General features: G+C 49.4%; 1 protein-coding gene across 3 annotated transcripts in view; it reads left to right on the plus strand.

Annotated features, from left to right (window-relative positions):
- The window catches only part of TOP3A (DNA topoisomerase III alpha), a 1,279,921-nt gene that overhangs the window by 1,097,980 nt on the left and 159,522 nt on the right, over positions 1–22,419 (plus strand). For all 3 annotated transcript variants that reach the window (XM_069645692.1, XM_069645691.1, XM_069645693.1), the window contains exon 15: positions 21,170–21,335. In XM_069645692.1, the coding sequence (XP_069501793.1) occupies positions 21,170–21,335 (166 nt within the window). The remainder of the gene's footprint in view (positions 1–21,169; positions 21,336–22,419) is intronic.

A 22,419-nucleotide genomic window follows, 5' to 3' on the forward strand; every position in this document is an offset into this window, starting at 1 on the left:
CGGGCCTTGGGTTCTCTCCATCAACGACGCCCGTCCTTTCGGACTCCCGGAGGCAAGTCTCAAGGTGCCTCCAAAGGATTCGGTGGCGGTTCCGCGTCGTTCCGCCAAGCGACCCGCTCCTCGTCGCAGGAGGCCTACAGAGGCTATAGCAAGGCCGGAGGACATCGTCATCGTCGGCAAGGAGGCCAAGGCGGCAAGGCCTCGGCGAAGCAAGACTGAACTGGCCGTGACGTCGGGCACCCAGGTGAGCACCCCGGTGGGAGGCCGGTTGGCGAATTTCATCAGCGTGTGGGAGTCCATCTCCACCGACCGTTGGGTGCTGGATGCGCTGGCCCACGGGCACACTCTGAAATTCCAAAGAAAGCGTCCCTGTCTACCACCCGTGGCCAGGAAGGAAAACCACGTGCCACAGCTACTTCTAGAGGTACGAGCAATGCTAAAAAAGGGCGCGATAGAACTCGTCCCGAAGAGGCTCCGGAGTATACTCACGGTACTTCCTTGTCCGAAAGAAGACCGGCGGCTGGCGACCCATCCTGGACCTTCGCCGCCTCAACAAATACATCAAGTCCCAGAAGTTCCGGATGGTCACCCTTCAGCACGTGCTGGGACAGCTGGAGGAGGGCGGCTTCCTATCGTCGCTGGACTTGGAGGATTCCTACTTCCACATCCCCATATACAAAGGTCATCAAAAGTTCCAACGATTCGTGGTCCAAGGGCGACACTATCAGTTCGAGGCCCTACCCTTCGGTTTGACGTTGTCGCCGAGGGTCTTCACCAAGTGCCTTGTACCGGTGGCGGTGCAGCTGCGTCTGCAGGGGATCCACGTATACCCCTACCTGGACGATTGGCTCATCCGAGCAAGGTCAAGAGAACTCGCCGTCGATCACACAGCGAAGACCGTCCAACTGCTCACGGATCTGGGATTCTCGATCAACTTCGCGAAATCCCACTTGGTACCGTCCCAAGATGCCCTGTTCCTGGGAGCCAGACTCGACACAGTGGCGCGATTGGCTTCGCCGTCGGAGGAAAGGACGAAGATCATCCTGGGCAAGGGGCAACGGCTGTTGACCATGGAAGTGGCCAGGGTGAGGTCCATCAAGTCCCTATTCTTCATGATGTCATTGTGCATCTACCTCGTGCACCTATGCAGGTTGCGGATGCGGCCACTGCAGGAGTTCCTCGACGCCCGTTGGATGCAAGCAGCGGGCAACTTCGAAAACAAGATCTCCCTCAACGAGACGTTCCGTCAAGCGATCCGGCGGCAGGGGGCCTGCGTGCACCTCGCGGCGGACATGGACTTCCAGACCCCAGCGCATCTGAAGACAGTGACGACGGAGGGCCGTGTTCTGGGCCCTCAGGTCGTTCCTTCTCTCCCTCAAGGGCAAAGTGGTACGGATCTTCACCGACAACACCACCACGATGTTCTACATCCGGAAGCAAGGGAGCACCAGATCCCCAGCCAAGGAAGCACAGGATCTGTGGCACTGGGCCGTCACCCAGGGGATGTTCCTGGTACCCTTTCATCTGGCAGGAGTGAAAAACACTGTCGCCGACTCACTCAGCAGGGAGCTGCGCGCTTGCCTCGAGTGGGAGCTTCGGCAGGATCTAGTGGATCTCCTATTCCGTCAATGGGGCAGTCCCCAGATCGACTTGTTCACGACAGCAGCGAACACCAAGTGCCAGAGGTTCGCCAGCAGGTTTCCCCAACCGGGGAGCATGGGCGATGCATTCTTCTTCCCCTGGGACGGCTTGTTCCTATACGCGTTCCCACCGTTGCCGTTGCTTCTGCGACTCATCAATCAACTTAGACGGTCCCGGTGCAGGATGATCCTCGTCGCACCGGCGTGGCTGAGGCAGATATGGTTCCCAGACCTTTTGGACTTGTTGGCGTCCCACCCAGTCAAACTGCCGACGGACGTGGATCTTCTCGCCATGGAAGGAGGCACCATCCTACACCACGACCCGGGATTGCTGACCTGCAGGCCTGGCTCCTGCAACACTAGAGTTTGGAGGCTACGATATCCCGGCGAAATGCAAGGAGGTACTTGCAAGGGCCAGGGCGTCCTCGACTCTGAAGTGCTACAGGCATAAGTGGAAGAGGTTCTCTGTCTGGTGCCGTGCACAGAAGATCAACCCTCTACGGATTACGGCCCCTCAAGTGCTGCCGTACTTGCTGTCGCTGGCCAAGGCGGGGCTAGCGAATGCCTCCATCAAGATCCACCTTGTGGCTATCTCCCGCTACACCAGAACTCCGGGGCGGTCGTCGCTGTGGTCTCACCGCCTGGTGAAGGAGTTCATGAAAGGACTGTTCTGCTCGTTCCCGCCGGTGAAGACTGCGGCCCCGGCGTGGGAGCTCAACGTGGTGCTGACCAGGCTCATGGGTCCCCCATTCGAGCCCTTGTACTCGGCACTGCTGAAGTTCCTATCGTGGAAGACAGCGTTTCTTGTGACCATCGCCTTCGCACGACGAGTGGGAGAGATCCAGGCCCTCTCTTGTAAACCTCCATACCTGACATTCCACGACACGAGGGTAGTGCTGAGGACGCACCCCTCCTTCATGCCCAAGGTGCCGTCGGACTTCCATCAGAACAAGCCCTTGGTGTTACCAGTTTTCTTCCCGTCGCCTTCGTCGCCGGCTGATAGGACTTTGCACTCGCTGGATGTGGCTAGAGCGCTGAAGTTCTACATGGACCGCACAAAGAGCCTTTGGAAGATATCAAAGCTGTTTGTGAACTTTGGACCTGTGAACCAAGGGAAGGCCCTCTCGAAGGCTTCCATTTCCAGGTGGCTCTCCGGCTGCATCATGCACTGTCACCGGTTGGCAAACCGACCGTTGCCCGGCCGTCCGAGAGCCCATTCAACCAGAGCGATTGGTACTTCCACAGCGTTCCTGTCTGGTGTGCCCCTGCTGGACATCTGCAGGGCTGCTACGTGGAGGTCAGCTCACACCTTCACAAGATTCTACTGCGTCGACCGGGATTCCAGGGAGGAGTCCAGAGTCGGCCAGGCAGTGCTGCGCAACCTGTTCGCTTCAAGGTGAGCCTGATGAGGAGGTAAGAGATGCTTAATGTTGAGCCTTGCCACCGCCTGTGGTTGTGCTTGTGTGTACTGCTATGTATTCTTGTATTCATGAGCATGTGAATCCATGCCAGACCCCATGCTGGAGAAGGAACAAGTTACTTACCTGTAACTGTTGTTCTACAGCATGGGTCGGGCATGGATTCACATGCGAACCCTCCCTCCAACCCCTCTGTGGCTCTTCGATTGGTCCTACTGCCACTTTACGTGCTACCAAATCTGAAGATGGCTGCCAGAGGAGGGGCTTAGGTAGAGGGCAGTCATTGGCTGGAGGCAGTATGACCCAGAGACCAGTGATTGGTTATTAGTAGAAAGACAGTTCAGAAATGAAACTGAAACAGATTTTTTCTTTACCGAGGATTCCCAGCCTGACGACGGGGAATATTCATGAGCATGTGAATCCATGGCAGACCCATGGTGGAGAACAACAGTTACAGGTAAGTAACTTGTTCCATCTATTCCATCTTTATTTTGGTTTGCAGTGCGTAAGAAGACGTGCAAGTCATCTGCTGCGTACTCTGCACAACTTAAAGTAACAAACCATGTGGGTGGGCCTAGGTTCCTTAGCATACAACGAACATCAGCCTGACGTCGGAACCAGTATTCTTTTGTACCACGCATGTTTGCCATGAGATTTGTGATACTTGACTGGAAAACTTCATCTTTGTCTTTTATCTTTTGAAGCAGTTGGGTAGCGGAAATGTTTAAAAAGTTAGATCCTGTTTTTTTTTTTAAAAAGCTTTTTTTATTATTTTGCCAAAGTGACGAACATGAAATGAGATGAAACATACAGCTTCCAGTAAGCTGTCGGAATTAAGGTAACATTGAAGCATTGTTCAGTCAACAGCTAAAACAGTAGAACTAGAGTTCAAAAGGAAACAGTGGGAGGGGGGAGAGAGAGGAGACACGGGAGCATCAGTATTCACATTAAACTGTCGTGGGAGTCTCTTTTTGCTGCATAGCTTAGGAACGGGGGCTGACCCCTAGGACAGGATTCGAGTGGTGACAAGGAAGTCGGCCGATTATTAGTGTTGGGGTTCGGTGTGGTCTCGGAGGTGTGCTTTCATTTTGCCTCCGCCGGGGGACCTTAGTCGAGCTTCTCCATCCAGCGTAAGGTTGGGGGCTGTCTCGCCACTCCCGGGAATTGCTGCGTGCAATCTAGGAATGGGGCCCAGATTTGGTGGAATTTACTTCTATTGTCGAAGCGCACTGCAGTGATTTTTTTCTGCTGCTACTATCTCCCAGCATTTGGTCCACCACATTGGGATGGAAGGGCCCTCGGGATGTTTCCAGAGCCTGGCGATTGATATTTTTACTGCTTTTAAAAGTTGCGAACAGAGATCCGCTATGCGGCCGGTTAGAGGGAATCGGCCTTCGCCTGTTGCTCCCAGCAGGATTACTCCAGGGTCCCATGGGATCGTGAGGCCTGTGATTAGTTTAATTTGGTCGAGGACCTCCCGCCAGAATTGGGCTGCTTTAGGACAGGTCCACAGTAGGTGGAATAGCGTACCTTTGACGGAGCAGCCCCTCCAGCAGTACGATGGGATTAATGGGTTGCATTTGTTGAGGACCTCAGGGGTTCGATACCATCTGTAACACACCTTATAGGCTCCTTCCTTGTTGGTTAAGCATTTGGAGCTCTTGTGTGCGCGGGACCAGATGCAGTTACATTCCTCCGGATTTATCTCTCTACCGATGTCCTCTTCCCACTTTAACATGTAGGGTTCCTTCTTGTTTGGGTCCGTTCTGTCCAGGAGCCTATACAGGGTTGCCACCTTGCCTTTGGGAGGGGTGGCAGTGAGGGTTTTCTCTAGGGCCGATAGTGCTCTGCTTCCGCTTAGTTTGACTCCTTTGTTTGACAGCCAGTGCCTCAGTTGTGCGTATCGGAACCTTTCGGTTTGAGGGACTAGGAATTTGGTTTTGCAGGCTTCAAAGTTCAGCAGACTACCATTTTCGAAGAAGTCCGTGATGACATGCAGTCCTCCTGCTTTCCATTTGCCAATGCTGTTCGGGGAGATGCCTGGGGAGAAATCCGGGTTCTCCCAGATGGGAGTGAGTGAGTGAGTGAGTAGTTCTGTGGTTCCATTGGCGGGCTGCCTTCCTCCAGCTTGCCACTGTGTTTTTTGTTGCTGTTAGTGGTTCCTTGTTGAAGGAGTAGGTGGGGCTTCTTATGTGGGGTAGGCCTTCTATTGGCGTCAGGCACCAGCTGTCCTCCAGTGCCAGCCAGCGAGGTTGTGGGTCCCGCAGTTTCCACGCAAAGGTGTGGGAGAGCTGGGCCGCCAGGCAGTACCTGCCAACATCTGGGACCCCTAGGATGCCTAATGCTGTGCTTCGGAGCATGATGATATACGCGGCTTCTTCCCTTCCCAGACGACTTTTAGGAGCTCCAATTGTAATTTGTGGATAGCTTTCTTGTGGACCGTTACTGGGAGGGCCAGGCAGTGGTATAATAGTCTAGGGATTAGATTCATTTTGACGGCAGTGATCCTGCCGAACCAAGAGATTTCCTGCATTTGCCATCTGGCCAGGTCCCTTCGAAGATCTGCAAATAAGGGACGGAAATTTATTTTGTGGATTCTTTCCAGTTTCCTTGGGAGTTGGATGCCTAGGTAGGTGAGGTGCCACTCTACCCATGGGATTGGGTATTTGGCCCCTAGGGAAGCCCTGTGTTTCTTATGAATGTTGAGATTCATTACTGCCGATTTCGTGAAGTTTACTTGGAATCCGGCTGCTTCTAATTCCTGCCAGATGGCTTGCATGGAATCTTCTGGTTGAGTGGTCGCCAGGAGTACGTCGTCTGCGTACAGGGATACTTTGTAGGACTCTCCACCGACCGAGAAGCCGTGGACCCTCGGGTTCGCTCGGATTCTATCTGCGAAGGGCTCCATCGAGAGCGCAAATATGATGGGGTACAGGGGGCAGCCCTGCCTGGTACCTCTTGTGATGCTTATTCTTTCGGATTTGCACCCGTTCACTCTGAGGGATGAGGAGGGGTGTTGGTAATTGGATAAGATCCATTTTTTAGAAGTGCGGGCCGAATTTGTAATGGCGCAGCCTTTCCTGGATATAGCCCCAGTCCAGTCTGTCAAAGGCTTTGTGTGCATCAAGTGACATGATTATGAGTTCCGATCACATTCTGTTAGCTGACTCGATTATGTTGATTGTGCGTCTGATGTTGTTGTGTGTGTTGCGGCCCGGGATGAACACGGACTGGTCCGGTTGAATTATGCTTGGGAGAGCCGGAGCTAGTCTATTTGCCAGGATCTTTACAAACAGCTTGGTGTCGTTGTTCAACAAGGTGATGGGTCTGTATGAGGTGCATTGGGTCCGGTCTTTCCATGGTTTAGGGATAAGGATCGTGACCGATTCTTCCATTGACGGAGTTGTGGTGCCTGTTTCGAGGAAGGAGTTGAATAGAGCCGCCAGCTGGGGAGATAGGATGTTGGTGTATTTTTTGTAAAACTGAGCAGTGAAGCCGTCTGGGCCCGGGGCAGTGTTTTTTAGTGAGCGAATTGTGTCGCCTACTTCTTCCGCTCTAATTTGGCGTTCCAGTTTTTCCAACTGAAGGTGTGGCGGCGTCCCTTGGGCGGGCGCTAGGAAGTTCCGCCGCGCCATTTTGGATGTTGGGGGTCCGGACATGGTTTCCCTGTGGTGTTGTCGAATGAGTTTGAGGATTTCCGCTTTTGTGTAGCGAAGGCTGCCGTTCGGGTCAGCCAGGCATTGGATGTTATTTCGTGAGTGTATTTTTTTCAGCTTGTGCACCAGGAGGTGGTTTGCTTTGTTGCTGTTCAGATAGTAAGTAAAATTGCTTTGTGTAAGACAGGGCCTTGGCCGAGCGGTCCGCCAGGTGCATTTCCAATGCAGACTTCGCTCTCTTGAGATCTCGGATAGTGGCCTTGGCTTGGTGCTTTTTGAAGGCATCTTCCAGCTCCTTGACCCTTTCCTCCAGCTTGTCTTGCTGTAGTTGGTTGAGCCTCTTGAGCCTTGCTGCGCAGTTGATCGCCACTCCGCGGATCACTGATTATATGGCGTCCCCGACGACTGCTTTAGGAGTTTCATCGGACGTGCTCTACGCGAAATAGTTAGTGAGTGCCTCAGCTATTTCCGCTCTGCAGGCGGTGTCCGCCAGGGTCTGGTCCTGTAGCTTCCAGAACCATTTTGGTGCTTCTTAGATCCTGTTTTTAATGTGTGTGCAACTCCATAGTTCACTTTTGAAGAGGAGGTGGAAAATGTATTTGACATTTTGTCTGAATCTGGGGTCTTCATAATACATTCTTAAAGAGCGATATTCTGATGCACTAATTTGTGTGGAACTTTCATCATATCTTCCTCCTTTTCCTTTAGCAAAGAGTAGATTAGAGGAAAAGAACGTGCCTCTACAGTTGTTTCCCATAGGCTCATTAGGGATCCTTTGGCTTGATGATATGTTTCTAATGCATCCTCAATGGTGTCTTTGGAGTGTAGTGGGCGAATTGTATATTGGTCTAAAATGTTAGCTGCACTAATATGATCTAAACGTTCGAATTGGCTAGTTGCTGGTGAGTCTTGAATTATTTGGGTGGTTGATCTTAGGTTTTCCTCAATGTTTAGATCTTTGTAGTATTCATTGTTTTCTTTCAGATATTGGAGGGCTTGTCTAACTTTGTTTAAGTCGACTAGTTTTTGCCAAATTTATTTGTCTTTTGTTGGCACACCATTAACTAGTACAATCAAAGATTGATCTATTGGTCGCTGTACTACTAGAGTTTCTACATTTTCTATGAGATCTAATGGCAAATATATTACTTTGCCACGGATGCTCTTTAGTAACTCGGATGGAGGTGATTTCGCTGATTTCGGTCTACTGTTTGGATTATAATGCTCTTATACAAGTTAAGTTGTTGGAGAGCCTTTGGAAGTGGGAATATTTCTAAGTTATTAGTGATAGCACGCGATGTCATTTGGTTATTTTCAAGCCTTGTGTTGCAGTACATGCAAACTGTTGAGGCGTCAGTTATTTTGTATTTAGTTTCTGCTGTTAGATATAAAGCAAATTGGAACCATTGGGATTCTTCATTGTCTATTTTGTAGGCTATAGCTACTATTTTTGTGTTCTTTTTGTAAAAGGTTCTGCGACAACAGACACATATTTGGTCTGGTATTTCAGCAGATGTGTTTTGAAACTTAGCTATTTCTTTTTTGTATGTCTTTATTAGGACGTTGGCGTTTGAGGGTTTTCGGTAATGGTTTCTGAAGTTACAGAGTCAACTTCAGTTCCAAAGTATTTACGTTGGATTAGCTCTATTTCTTGAAGCAGTTCTTTGGCTGTTCCATGTAGGAGAATGTTAATTAAATGTTGCAGTTCTAGAGCAGGACTTTTTGCATAGTATAGTCGATGCACAAGATCCTGTATAGCATAATGGCGTGTTGCTAACATTTTGATGTGGTGGAAGGTGCTTTTGCAAGCAGTTCCTAAAATGCATGCTAATAAATGTTCTCGGAGTCCAGTGTGGCTCTGCACTGGAGAAGAGTCCATGGTTTGTAAAGTTTTCATTTTACTTTTGTCTGTTAGTTTCACATAGGGATTGAGGAATAGTCGTATAGATTTAAAGGATTGTTGGCGTACATTACACATTGAGCTGCATGTCCATTTGTACACTAGACAGTTTGAAAGGAGCATTTGGTTGAAAGTTGGTTGGGGACTTTTTTTCTATAAGGGTTTCTTTTGCGATAATGGTGTCTTCCACCATTTCATACCCTCAACCGTTATTGTCTATGGCAATTGTTTTTTGTTGTTCTTGTTTATAAGCTTCTTCATTGAAATATGGTTCTATGCTGCTTGTGTGAATCCGTTCCCCATCACAGAAGTTTGAAAAGGTCTCTATATTGGCACTATGCAGAATGTAATCTATTGATTAATTTAGTTAGTGGTTTCATTCTGTTTAAAATCAATATAAACAATTTCCCCTTTAGTAGAAAAGCGCTTTCAATTAGAGCTTGTAGGATTAGTCTCCTGCGGTAGTTTTTAAGGCTAGATCGTGACTTTTCAGCTGCCTCGTACAAGGACTGGAACGCCAGTGGTTCTGCAATGCCATCTCTCAGCAGAGGAGCCCTGATGCAGCTCAAAGGCGAAGGCCACGTAGTGAGCCACCTATTATCTCCCCCTTCCCTCCATATAGACCATAGAAGCTCCAGGACTAGGTGATTCAACACTCTCCTCAGGATACTGGCATTAGGGACCCACAGCCATTCATCCAGCGTTACCGGGGCCAGTACTGCGTTGTCCATTGCCACCTTGAATGTGGGTCAAAGAGATCCACTAGGACCCCGAGCTGGGTCACCCTATAGTACGTCATCAGATCGGGGAACCCCACCCCTCCCTCCTCCTTTGGCAAGATCAACATTTTATATGCGATCCTGTGCCTAGCTCCCACCCAAAGAAAGCTTAACATGGCTATCTTCACTTCTGCGAAGAATGAGGTAGGTATTACTATGGGCAGCATCTGGAATAAAAACAGAAATTTTGGGAGCAGGACCATCTTTATGCAATTCAGGTGGGCCATCCATGAGAGTCCCGATCCCTCCACTGCCCCATATCTCTTTTCATGGCTGACCAGAGGGGGAGAAAATGTTCAGGGAGGAGGTCCTCAAAATGTTGTCACCTGGATCCCGAGGAATCAGAAAGTGTCCTCCTGCACCCTGAATGGGAGCCCCGCAATATATTCCCTTTCCCCTTCTGGTGGTCTCCCCACCACATACGCCACTGACTTTCCCAAGTTGGTTCTGAATCCTGATAACCTCCCGTAACGCTCCAGACTTTCCAACACCAGGGGAACCGAGTGGGACGGTCTGGTGACATATAGAAAGGCGCTGTCCGTGAAAAGACTCCCCTTGCAGTCCATCCCCCCAATCGTGACACCCCTTATCCCCTCGTTTTCCCTAATCGACACCGTCCATGGTTCCATCACCAATGCATAGATCAACAAGGAAAGTGGACACCCATGCGCGTGCCCCGTTGCAACGCGAAGGCCTGTGACTCAGTTTCATTTATCAGCGCCTTGGCCGACCGCTGTGAGTACAGGGCTGCCATCCATCCACTCCATCAGGACCCACCCCTATGGGCGTGAAGACCTCGCCCATGAAAGACCAACTGACCCGGTCGAAAACCTTCTCGGCATCTAGGACCAGCAAGAGTATCCCCTTCTCCTTTGCTGCTGGCGAGTCAAGGATGTGAGGCGTCTTACGCATGTTGTCCACTCCCTGCCTATGCAGCACAAAACCTGCCTGGTGGATGGATCAACCTGGGGAGGCTTAGCTCCAGGTGCGATGCGAGTACTCTGGCAAAGATCTTCGCATCCACATTGAGGAGGAAAATGGGCCTGTACGAGGCACAGTTGGCCTGATCCTTCCCTAACTTCGGGATTACTGCGATTAAGGCCTGGAGAAAAGACGGCGGTATTGTGTCCACCCCTATTATAGAGTTAAATAGCTTTGCCAGAGGCGCCGCTAATTGGTTTTGATACTTCTTTTAAAAATCAGTGGTGAACCGTCTTCTCCCGGGGCTTTCCCTGTGTTTAATCTTTGAATGACCCTCGGGGCCTCGACCCGAGTTAATTCCCCATCTAGAGTCTCACTCTCTGCCGTCCTGAGCCTAGGGATGCTCATTTAGGCCAAATACTGCTGCATTTCCCCCGCCCACTCCTCCGGTTTATCGTATAATTCCCTGTAGAACCTTGCGAAGCTGGCCGCGATATAGCCAGCCCCACTCACCATGCGTCCCACATCATCCTGTATCCCCTCTACCCTCCTCTCCACTCTACAGCCCCTTACCCTATTCGCCAGGAGGGTCCCCACTGTGTCTCCTTTTTCATAATTTCTTTGCCTGGTGTATCTCATTGTCTTTAAGACCTCACCTATCAAGACCGTGTGGAGTTCCTGCCTCTTATCTCTCATTTCACCCAGGAGTTTTTCCCTGTCAGCACCCGGCCGGGTCAGCTGGTACTGTAACACCCTCAGTTCCTCTCAGAGGCCTCTTTCTATTAACCCCTTCTCCCTCCTTCTACGAGACCTCTGAGTAATGAGTAGTCCTCTAAAAGTGGCCTTAGCGGCCTCCCAGACCATTGCCATGTCCGTCTCCCTGTTATCATTAGTTTCAAAGTAGGCCTGTATCTCCTTCACCACAAAGTCCCTGAACACCCGGTCCCTGGACAGGTTGTCATTGCACCTCCATCTAAAGCATCGCGGGGATTCCGGGAGCTGCCAATTAGCTACCACCAACTCGTGGTCTGACCACGTGTTCGCCTCCATCCCAGGTACCCCCACCTCACCCTCCCGTTCCCTCGGGATCAGGAGGAGATCAATTCTCATGTAAGTCTGATGCAGGGGGCATGGGGAACGTATAGCCTCCCGGGCCAGACTGCTGCCTCCTCCAGACGTCCACCCCAAAGTGATCCCGCTGGAGATTCTGAAAGGCCAGGTTGTCCTTCGTCGCCACTTTAGTACCAATTCCTTCCGCTGACTACCAGTCTAGTGGTGGGTCAACCACCAGATTAAAATCCCCCTCAGGAGTGTCGCCCTTTCCACCCAACCATCCATCATCTTAAAAATCTGATGAAGGAATCCCACCTGCCCCGTGTCATCAAGAATTTCTCAAAGGGGGTCGGTGGCCTGGTGGCCGCCTCCTTGTTCGTGGGGTGCAGGAGCCAATGCCTCAGTTGAGAGTATCTCAGCCTTTCACCCTCCCCCAGGGCAAAATCCCTTTTACACTCTACAAACGTGCTGATTTCCCCCCCTATAAACATGTCTCGCATCCACCGGCATACCCCTTCCCGCCAGGTCCTGAATGCCCGCCCCTCCAGCCCAGGAGTGAAATCTTTGTTATTGGATATAGGTGTGAAGGGGGACGGGAAGGTCGTGATTTCCTTGCGTTTGACCAGGCTATCCCAGTTATCTGCAACTAGTTTGGCGATAGAGCTCTCATATATATGACTTGGTCGATGTTGTTTAGGTAGCCACACAACCTCCCCCAAATCACGTTTCGTGACTGCCCTGTCCATTTCGACCCAGTGTTTTCCTTCCCCCTCCCGAATTACCCTTAGCTGGGCCGCTTCGTAATATTGATGGAAGTTGGGGAGTGAAAGTCCCCTTCTCTCCTCGGGTCCAGGAGTTGCTGCTTACTCACCCTCGCTCTTTTCCCTTTCCATATAAACTCATTCGTTATAGCCTGGAGCTCCTTAAAGAAGCTGGCCGGAACCACTTGGGGAATAGCTTGGAATAGGTAGAGCAGCCTCGGGAGGGTAACCATTTTTATTGCCTCCAGCTTCCCAAGCCAGGAGATCCGAAGATTCCACCACTTGTAGAGGTCCTTTTTAATTCTTTTCAACAGTCGGGGGGGTAATTCGCTGCAAACCACTCTGAGAGGGCTGGGGTAATTCTCACTCCCAAATGCGTGATTCCCGCTGGCCGCCAGGCAAAAGCTGTTGTCCCTTTTAATTCCTCCCTCTCCTCCTTCCACAAGGACAGGTCCATCAACTCGGACTTGTGCATGTTAATGCGCAGTCCCGATGCTTCCCCAAATTCTTCTAATAGTAGCCTACACTGCCTACTCGATTCTGATGGGTTAGACAAAGCAAGCAACATATCATTCGCGAAGGCCGCCACTTCATGCTGTCTACCCCCAAATGGTATTCCCTGTATTCCTTCCGATTCCCAGATTGCGTGTAGAAGGGGCTCTAGGTAGATCGCATAGAGCATAGGCGATAAGGGGCATCCCTGTTTTGCTCCTCTTTGGAGAAAAAAAGGTCTAGATATAGTCTCGTTAACCACCACCCTCGCTTGGGGGCCCACATAATTTGCCTTGACCATCTGTAGGTACGCGCCCCCCAACCCCATCTTTTCCATAGCCTTGAAGAGGAAGGACCATTCCACCCGATCAAACGCTTTTTCAGCGTCTAGGGAGAGAAGTGCTGCCGGGGTGCGAGTCTTTTCCGCTTTTTCCACTAGGTGGGCCACCCTCCTAATTTAATCTGCCGTCTGCCTCCCCTTTACGAATCCCGCCTGATCCTGATGGAGCAGGTCCAGGAGGAGCCCTTCAAGCCTATTTGCTAAGATTTTAGTGTAGATTTTTGCGTCAACATTAATGAGCGCTATTGGCCTACAGGAGGATCTCTCGAGAGGGTCCTTGCCTGCCTTCAGAATCAGGGAGATCTTGGCTTCTTGCATAGAAGAAGTAATATGCCCACTACTTTTAAAGGAGTTGAAGAGGTGAGTCAATTGTGGCACCAGTATCCCGGCAAAGGTCTTGTAGAAGGACGCTAGGTACCCGTCCGGGCCAGGGGCCTTGCCCGTGGGCAGCTTCCAAATAATCCCCCTCACTTCCTCCTCCGTTATCTCTTGTTGTAAGCTAATCTGGGCCTCTCCCTCTATTTTACTCAGGTTTACCCTTTCCAGGATTTCCTCCTGGGCTTGGGCGTGGGGTTGTTGTGATGTATATAATGTCTCGTAAAATTCGGCCATGGCTTCTTGAATATCTTCTGTTCGAGTAACCCTGTCCCCTCTGTCTGTAGCCCCACCACAAGTGTTCCGCGGGGCTAATATGACCGGGGCCCCTGCTCCCCCGCCACCCACCGTGCTCCTTACCCGCTGCTCGGGACCGCTCCTTGCTGGCCCGCCTCCTACGCTCCCTCCGAGGGTCCGCAGCCGCTCCAAGTGACTCTCCGCCTCCGCAGTGAGAGCGCTGGTGGGCCCCTCCTAGCCAGGCCCAGGGCCGATGCGTCGGAAGCACTCCGCGGCAAATCGAGTTACAAGACCCAAGGTCCGTGGGCAAGTCTGGCTGCCCCACCGAGGTGCTTCGAGGGCCAACTCCTCGCTCCTCCAAAGGATCGCTCGCAAGGGTGGGTCGCCGGGTCCCCCGCCTCGTCCTGGCCGACCCCGACCCGGACAGCCCACGGGGGTGGGTGCCGGCTCGTGTCTCTCTGCCCGCCCGTTGGTCGGCGAGAGAGCCCAGAAAATCTCCAATTCCGCGGTTGCTCCCCCGAGGGCGCCCGACTCTTCCTTCTGCCCGGAGGGGAAAAAGGAGCGGGAAACCAATCTCGTCCCGCTTTCAACCGCTGGCCCCTTCCAGAACGGCTTCAGACGGCCCAATGCGCCTCCTTTCGTCCACAGAGCTCCGCCATGCGCCGAAAAATGTTCCTCCTCTCCAACCGGGCGTTATCGCAGCACGATTGCTCCCAGGTGCGGGGGGATGCGAATCGTCACAATTCTCGGTTCCTCAACTTGTAAGGGGTGGTGGAACCGCTTAAAGTAGTTGAAGGTCCCAGAGCGCCGTCGACACACGTCTACCTGGTGTCGGCGGCCATCTTGGAATCGAAAATGCACTTTTAAACTGTCTGCGGTAACGAACCACGGGTGCATTCACATGATCGTGTCCGCTGCCCTGACGGCCGTCTGCAGACACCCGTTGGGTGGTAATCTCAGGGCGCATGTGCTGGGTGTACTAAGAACAGGTGCGGTGTCCGCAGTCTAATTAAAAGTGTATCATCCGAAACCAGACGTGTCATCCTGGGCTCATAATTGGGCTCATAAAAGACATATCGCACAACAATATACAAAACATTTATAGTATGAAAAATATATTTATTCAAGAACGTGATGGGGGAGAATTAGGAACTTGTGTACAATAATCATGAGGGGAGGAAGGGAGTGAGGTTTCATCAAAGCGTCTTTGATTAAAATGTTCTGAATTTTGATGGGGATGATTGCTTGGGACAAGGGGGGCAGGTGCAAGAAGGACAGTGATAGGGAAAAAATGAAATGACATGATTTTTCACATACTGTAAAAGTTCTTTGAAATCATTACTTAGTTTATCTTATTTATTAGACAAGTTCATGATATGATGAGGCATAGGGCTTCTCTTTGTGATTCTGGGGATTGTGGATAATTAAACTGCGGTGTGGTTTCTTCATGAAAACTATGTACTATAAGAAAAACAGAAATTAATATTTGAGTAAGGTGTGTACAAATTACATTATTTGTTTACATCAAAATATGTATTGTATACCATTAGAGATGTTATCGTCACTCATTTCTTCTTTTGGGAAATTCTTCTCTAAGCACTCAAGTGTGCTTGCCATAATTGTCAGAAAAAAAAGTGCTTCGAATGGATTGTGTCCTCACACGTATTCCTCATCTTGTGATATTCGTTATCGCCAGCTTCGCTGCTTCGGAATTTATTTTTCGGCAGCGGGCGCTGTGCTCGAGGTCGTGGCGTTGATTGTTCCTTGACGGGCTCCGTACGTGTCGACGTCACTGTTGCTGTAAATAGCTCGAGCCGCGCCCGTTGGCTTCAGTTCCGTTTTTCCGATTGCTTCGCTCTCGAGAACGGTGCGCTTCGAGATTTTATGTCAGAAAATGTCATCATCATCTACTGCTTCTACACCCAAGCCTGGGTTTAAGAAGTATATCGACTGCGGTTCGAACATATCAATCACTGATCCTCACTGCATCTGTCTTTGGTGCTTGGGTTCAGATCATCGAACCGGCGACTGTGGCTCTGTCAGTCGATGACTGAGAAGGCCCTCCGTGGGAGGAAAGGTAAACTAGCGGTGGGGCGGGAGGCTTCAAAGGCCTCTTCAAAGGCCTCTTCGAAGGCCTTGTCAAAAAGACATAAAAAATCGTCCAATTCAAAAGAATTGGAACGTCACACAATACACTCTAAGAGATCCCGATCTCGTAGTAGATCGAGGTGATCATCTTCTAAAAAAGTTAAAAGGAGACATAGATCTCCTTCGTCATCATCCGATACATCGACCAAATTGGTTCGATGCCCTACTAAATCGGATTCCCCAAGAAAATGGGAGGACTTTAGAAGAAATATGATGGAGGTATTTGAGAATGCGGCCTCGACCCCCTCAAAGAAACCTCAACAGAGCTAGACCCCGGCGGCTCCTTTGGAAGACACAGGGAAGTCGGGAACTACTGCGGTAAGACCCAGTAGTATGGGTGAAACCCGTAAAACTCGAGTCGACAAATCGTCGAGGAATCCTCGAGAGTCGAGTGTTTCACCGACACCTCATGATAAACAGAAGTTGTCGAAAACATCCGCAACTTCGTCGAAGCCATCAGCGCTGACAGCTTCGATATCGAAGCCTAAAACGTCTTCATCGCCTTTGTCGAAGACTTCATCGGGGTCATCGAAGATTCCTTCGACACCTTCGAAGAATCCTTCCATTCCTTCGACAAAAACTCAGGAGAAAGAGAGGGGATTTACGCCATTACCAAAATCAGACTTTTTTAAGTCTATGTCTTCGATTTTTGAAGAAACTGGCTCTGAGGATGAGGAAATATCTCCTTTTGGAGTGCAATATGGCACTAGACCAGTTCCAGAGGAACTTACAGACCCAGAATCTAAAATGAGAGACCTGTGCAAGACTCTGCATTCTGCTAATGGCATTGACACGTCACCTGAATTAGAGTTTGCAAGACCTGACCCACAGAACATGCAGATTCAGGGTACAGGAGTTTAATGAACAGAGTGGTAGAATATATGGGCTGGGGTACAGCCTCACCCACTTTTGAACAGGACGATATGACAGACATAATTGTTCGGGGTCACCCAAAAGGATCCAGTTCTCCCCTTCCATAGGGCGCTTCAGTGAACAGTGGAAAAGAACTAGGAAACCCCTGATAACATTGCTGCGGTAAACAGCAATTTTCCTAAGAAGTATAGAACTTCTACTTCTGATCCCGAGTATCTGAATAGACATCCCACTCCAGAAAGTCTGGTTATTCAGGCTGCAACTACTTTGAGACAAACAGCATATCCAACCATACCTCCGGATAGAGAGGATAAGAAGGTTGATGCTTGGGCCCGTAAAGTTTTTACTTCGGGTAGCATGATCTTAAAGTCAACCAATGTCACCTGCACCCTAGCCAGGTTCACACATACCCTGTGGGAATGCATTTCGGCGGCGGCTGAACATATTCCGGAAGGCGAGGAAAGGGAAGGCTTCCTAAATATTGTCAAAGACGGTAAGGAGGCAATGGGGGAATGTCTCCAGTCTGGACCGGATACTGCTGAAAGGATTAGCAGATCCATGGCATCAAGCACATTGCTACACAGATTTGCGTGGTAGAGAAAGTCGGGTTTTGCACCAGATGTGCCTGCCAGGCTTCTCAACATGATCTTTTGATGGCTTGAGGCTGTTTGGTAGTAAGGCTGATGAGAGCCTAGAAAAACTACAGACCTCAAAAGTGGCAGCTAAATCCCTTAGTGCCTCCATGTGACAACCTCAGAAACCCTATTCGGGCTCATCTTCCTGGAGGGGTCATCCTTTTCGGTACTACTCTTCTTTTGGTAGAGGAAGAGGACAGGCTTTTCAAAGGGGCAAAAGAAATGTCACTCGTGGTGGACGAGGAATGACTACAAAGCCATCTTCAGGAACGGCATCTTTACCCTCAGCTGCTCCTGCAGCCGCCTCCAAATCACTCTGAGGCCTTATCATACAAAACACCAGTGGGAGGCAGAATCTCTCAGCATCTGAAAGAATGGCGGGCATTACTTCAGATGCTTGGGCACTGGAAACAGTAGCTCAAGGTTACTGCCTTCCCTTCCTAAAAAGGCCTCACGATCATCCACTGGGAGCCAACTCGACCAAAATTCCAGACCCGCCCCTTTTGCAGGAAATTTTAACCCTGCTAGAGAAAGGTGCAATGGAACATGTACCTGTGGCAGAGAGGAACCAGGGTTGGTACTCCCCTTATTTTATCATCCCAAAGAAGAACGTAGGATTGTGACCCATCTTGGACTTGAGAAACTTGAACAAGTTCCTCAGGAAGGACAAGTTCAAGAAACCCTTGATCAGATCCTTCAGGCTCTCCAACTCCGAGACTGGTTGGTATCATTGGACCTTCAGGATGCTTACTTTCATGTGCCAATCCATCCCAAGCACAGAAAGTACCTGAGGTTCGCAGTTGGCGGTTCTCACTATCACTTTCGAGTTCTGCCATTCGGGCTGACCTCCGCCCGAGGGTTTTCACCAAGCTGATGGCGGTAGTGGCAGCGAGTCTCAGGAGAGGGGGGATTCATGTCTACCCCTACCTAGACAACTGGTTGATCAGAGCACGTTCTCCCAAACAAGCTCAAAAACATCTGTCGATCACCTGTCACTTCCTTCACAATCTGGGCTTCTCCCTCAATTTCAAGAAGTACCACATGGTACCATCCCAAAAACTCCAGTTTATCGGAGCAGTCTTGGACACTTCCTCAGGCAATGCCTTGCCTCCCGAGATAAGAGCTCTCCCCATTCTGCAGATGGTAACAAAATTCCAGAAAGCCCAGCATCTGCTGGCCTTCGATTTTCTGAGGTTGCTCGGCCTCATGGCATCTTGCATTTTTCGGGTGCCAGAGGCCTGATTGAGAATGAGATCCCTTCAATGGGCCCTGAGGACTCAGTGGTCCAGGTTCTCAGGGAGTTTTCGGATCTTCTACAAGTCCCGAGCGCAGTTGCTCAGGATCTACTAGGTGGGCTTGCAACAGCAACATCCTCAAAGGGGAATCTTTTTGGCAACCATGGCCGGAGATAACAGTAGTAACGGATGCCTCACTCACGGGGTGGGGAGCTCATACCAGCGATCTGACAATCAGCGGTCGTTGGTCGCCATCTGAGTCCAAACTACACATCTACCTGTTGGAGCTGAGGGCAGTCAGACTAGCGCTGAAGGCCTTCCTGCCCTCTGTACAAGGAAAGAATGTCCTGATAATGACGGACAACACAGTGGCCATGTACTACCTCAACAAAAGAGGAGGCGTAGGATCACTACCACTGTGCAAAGAAGCAATGAAGCTCTGGTTCCGGGCAATACAGGAAGGAATCTCTCTATCAGCAGTTCACCTAGCCAGAGAGCAGAACACAGCGGCAGACACTCTGAGCAGGCAGAGCACAGTCTCCCACGAGTGGGAGTTAGCTCAGGAAGTCCTTCTGGAGATCTTCACCCTTTGGGGAACCCCTCATGTGGATCTGTTCGCGACCGAGGTAAACCGGAAGTGCAAACAGTATTGCTCAAGGGAATTTCCCCCCAGAGAACTCTAGGAGACGTGTTCGTGGTAGACTGAGATTTCCCCCTACTGTACGCGTTTCCTCCAGTCCCCGTGATTCCTCAAGTAATCAGGAGGTTGAGAAAGTTCATGAAAATCATGATCCTAATTGCCCCGGATTGGGCCAGAAGGACGTGGTACCCGGACCTTCTGGACATGTCCATCTGCCCTCAAATACGTCGTCCGCAAAGAGAGGATCTTCTCTCGCAAGAGGAAGGTCAGGTTCTCCATCCAGAGGTCAAGACACTCAACCTTCACGCATGCTTTCTGAGAGGTTGTGATACAGGGATTGGGACCTTCCGGACGACGTAATGGAAATTTTGCTTTCGGCCAGAAGGCCAACAACAAAATCCTTGTATCGGTGCCATTGGAACAAATTCAGTAACTGGTGCAAAGATAAGGATGTGGACCCTTTTCAATGTGGCACCCCAATGGTGCTTTCTTTCCTATTGCATCTAGCCAATCTGGCTCTCCAGATCGGTACAATTAAAGGACATCTTGCTGCGCTGTCCATTTTCAAGCGCTCCTCGGAAGAGGTTTCTTACTTCAAAATACCATTAATCATTCAGTTCCTGAAAGGACTTACCAATGCATATCCATCAGTATCGTTTCATGTCCCAACTTTGGATTTTAACCTAGTTCTTAAATTTCTAACTTGTATACCTTTTGAGCCTCTGCACTCCTGTCCATTGAGGCTTCTAACACTAAAAACGGTCCTTCTTGTAGCATTAACATCAGCCCGCAAGACCCACTGGATGGGCTACGGGCCCATTCCACTAGGGGAATGGCTACTTCTGCGGCTTTGAAGAGGGGAGTCCCTGCAAAAGATATTTGCTCGGCTGCAACATGGGCATCAATGCATACCTTCATCAAGCATTACTGCTTAGATGCCTCCTCCTCCAATGAGGGTTTATTGGCCAGGGCGGTACTTCATTCCGTCCATGAAAACAATAACTAGTACTCCCACCTCCAAATTGGCCACTGCTATGGGAGTCTACCACAAGATGAGGAATACGTGGGAGGACACAATCCATTCGAAGAACAAGTTACTTACCAACTGTAACGTTCTTTCAACTGGATGGGCCTCCCAACCTACCACGCAGTACAGTTTACATTTCTTACACTTTCCTCTCACGATGGTCCTATCAGTCACAGGACATGCGTGGGTGTTCCATGAATATTTCCTCGAAAAAACAGAACTGAAGCCAACGGGCGCGGCACAAGCTATTTATACCAACAGTGACGTCGACACGGTACAGAGCCCATCGAGGGACAATCGACGCCACGACCTCGAGCACAGCGCCCTCTGCCGAAAATAAAATCCGAAGCAGTGAAGCTGGCAATAACGAATATCACAAGATGAGGAATAAGTGGGAGGAACATTCAGTCGAAAGAACGTTACAGTTGGTAAGTAACTTGTTCTTCTGTCTTATAACACATGTTTATATAATTAAAGCTAATAATAGAGAAATAAATACAATGCACATACTTTTTAGCGAGAATTTCTTGTCCAATAAGCACCTGGTATTTCTAAATCTGTATGCAGAGTTGTAGTGAGATTATATGAAGTGTACAGTTATGGTTTTTGATTGGTGCGTTCCATTGTAATGTGTGCTAAATAAAAATGTGTGTTTTTAAAGTAAGTATTTGTACAAAAAGGTATATTTGCGTGTTGTAAACATTATATGTTCAGGACAGCCATGCCTATTTCTGCATTACAGGGTCGATGAAAAGCAGTTTTTGGATGGCTTATAACTTTGGCGCCACTCAATAATACTGCATGAAATGTTGCAATATGATTTTAGATCTGACCTTGAATGGTTCGGCAAAGTTTGCTGATGCCATCTTTGATGTGCTGGTTGTTAGTTTTAGCAGTGCACAGTGGTGGTGCGAGTTATGGATGCTTAGCTTACCATAACTGGTGAATTTCTAGGGGGTTTTCGGGTTTACTTGTAACCATAATGTGCCTTCTCTGGAACTTTCTTTCATTGAAAGTACTTTCCCTTTCTCTAAACCAGGATATGATTCTATGGGATATGAGATGTCCAAGCCTGACCTGAGGGCCGAATTGGAAGCAGACCTGAAGCTCATCAGTGAAGGGAAGAAGGATAAGTTTGTTGTCCTCAGCCAGCAGATTCAGAAATACAAGCATGTCTTCATCGAGGCTGTAGCCAAAGCCAACAAGTAAGTATCTTTGCATAGGGTCCATACATCTAACAAAGCAAGGAGACGTCTACCATGAAGTGCCTAGATTGGGCGTATGTGAGAACTACCATAACATGATTCGTAGGTGCTACAAGCCGATGTTGTACTTTTCATTGGAACACATTGAATTAATTAGCACGTTCTGAAAATCATTGAAATGACAAGTTGGATTTTACTATCACAATACATAGTAGAGAATACCTTGTATAATATGCCTCTTGAAGTTCTGGACCATTTATAAATCTGTATCTTCTGCCAGCAACATGGACCAATGATAGGAAATATAGGAGCCTCTTGGCAGCAATTTAATCTATTGTCTTGGCAAATGTTGTTTGTTATGCTATGTTAATGGTTTTATACTCTGCCAAATCACTGCCTTAGTAGTTTCAGATTGCTTAGGCTTGCCCATAAAGTGTAGTATTGTGTTTCTGCCCTTCGTATCCAGACCTTAGTCTGCTGAAGAAAAAGGATTGGGGGGAAAATAGGAGGATGGAGAAAAGGGGGGAAAGAGTCTACACACAAAAGGGAGGGACGGATGCAACGGGGGAAGATTATTTTGTGACAGCATGGGATCATGTCAGTCTTGTTAGATGGACCACAGCTCTGTTATGCAGAAATAAGGATATGTCTTATTGTGATAAATGAATTGTGTTTCCAAGCCTTAATTGGAAGTTAGCTCACAGTGTAATGTTTGTATGAATGACGGGCTTGAGCGTGTTGCTGGGCATTCCGAGTAACTTGGGGTCTTAGTTGCCTGGACCGACCTTAACATGCTTACATGGGTGGGCTCCAGAATATTAATTCTACCACTGTCGTGCCTCAGGGCCAAGAGTGGCCTGTTCAAGAGCTGGCTGTATAGAAATGTGAACGGTGTTGTAAAACAAAGGGAAGGGATTAAATACATTATTGACAGTCTGGCACCATGAAAATAAGATGTATTCTTTAGTTATTTCTTCCATGTTCATCACCTTGCTATGGTGTATTTAATTCTGAAGATTAGCAAGTGCTGCATTGTTTCATACTCCTCACATGTTGTGTCAAGAATCTTCCAACACTGCAGCAG

This window comes from Ambystoma mexicanum, chromosome 2p (assembly GCF_040938575.1).
Source record: "Ambystoma mexicanum isolate Mex_15411 chromosome 2p, UKY_AmexF1_1, whole genome shotgun sequence".
Lineage (NCBI taxonomy): Eukaryota > Metazoa > Chordata > Amphibia > Caudata > Ambystomatidae > Ambystoma > Ambystoma mexicanum.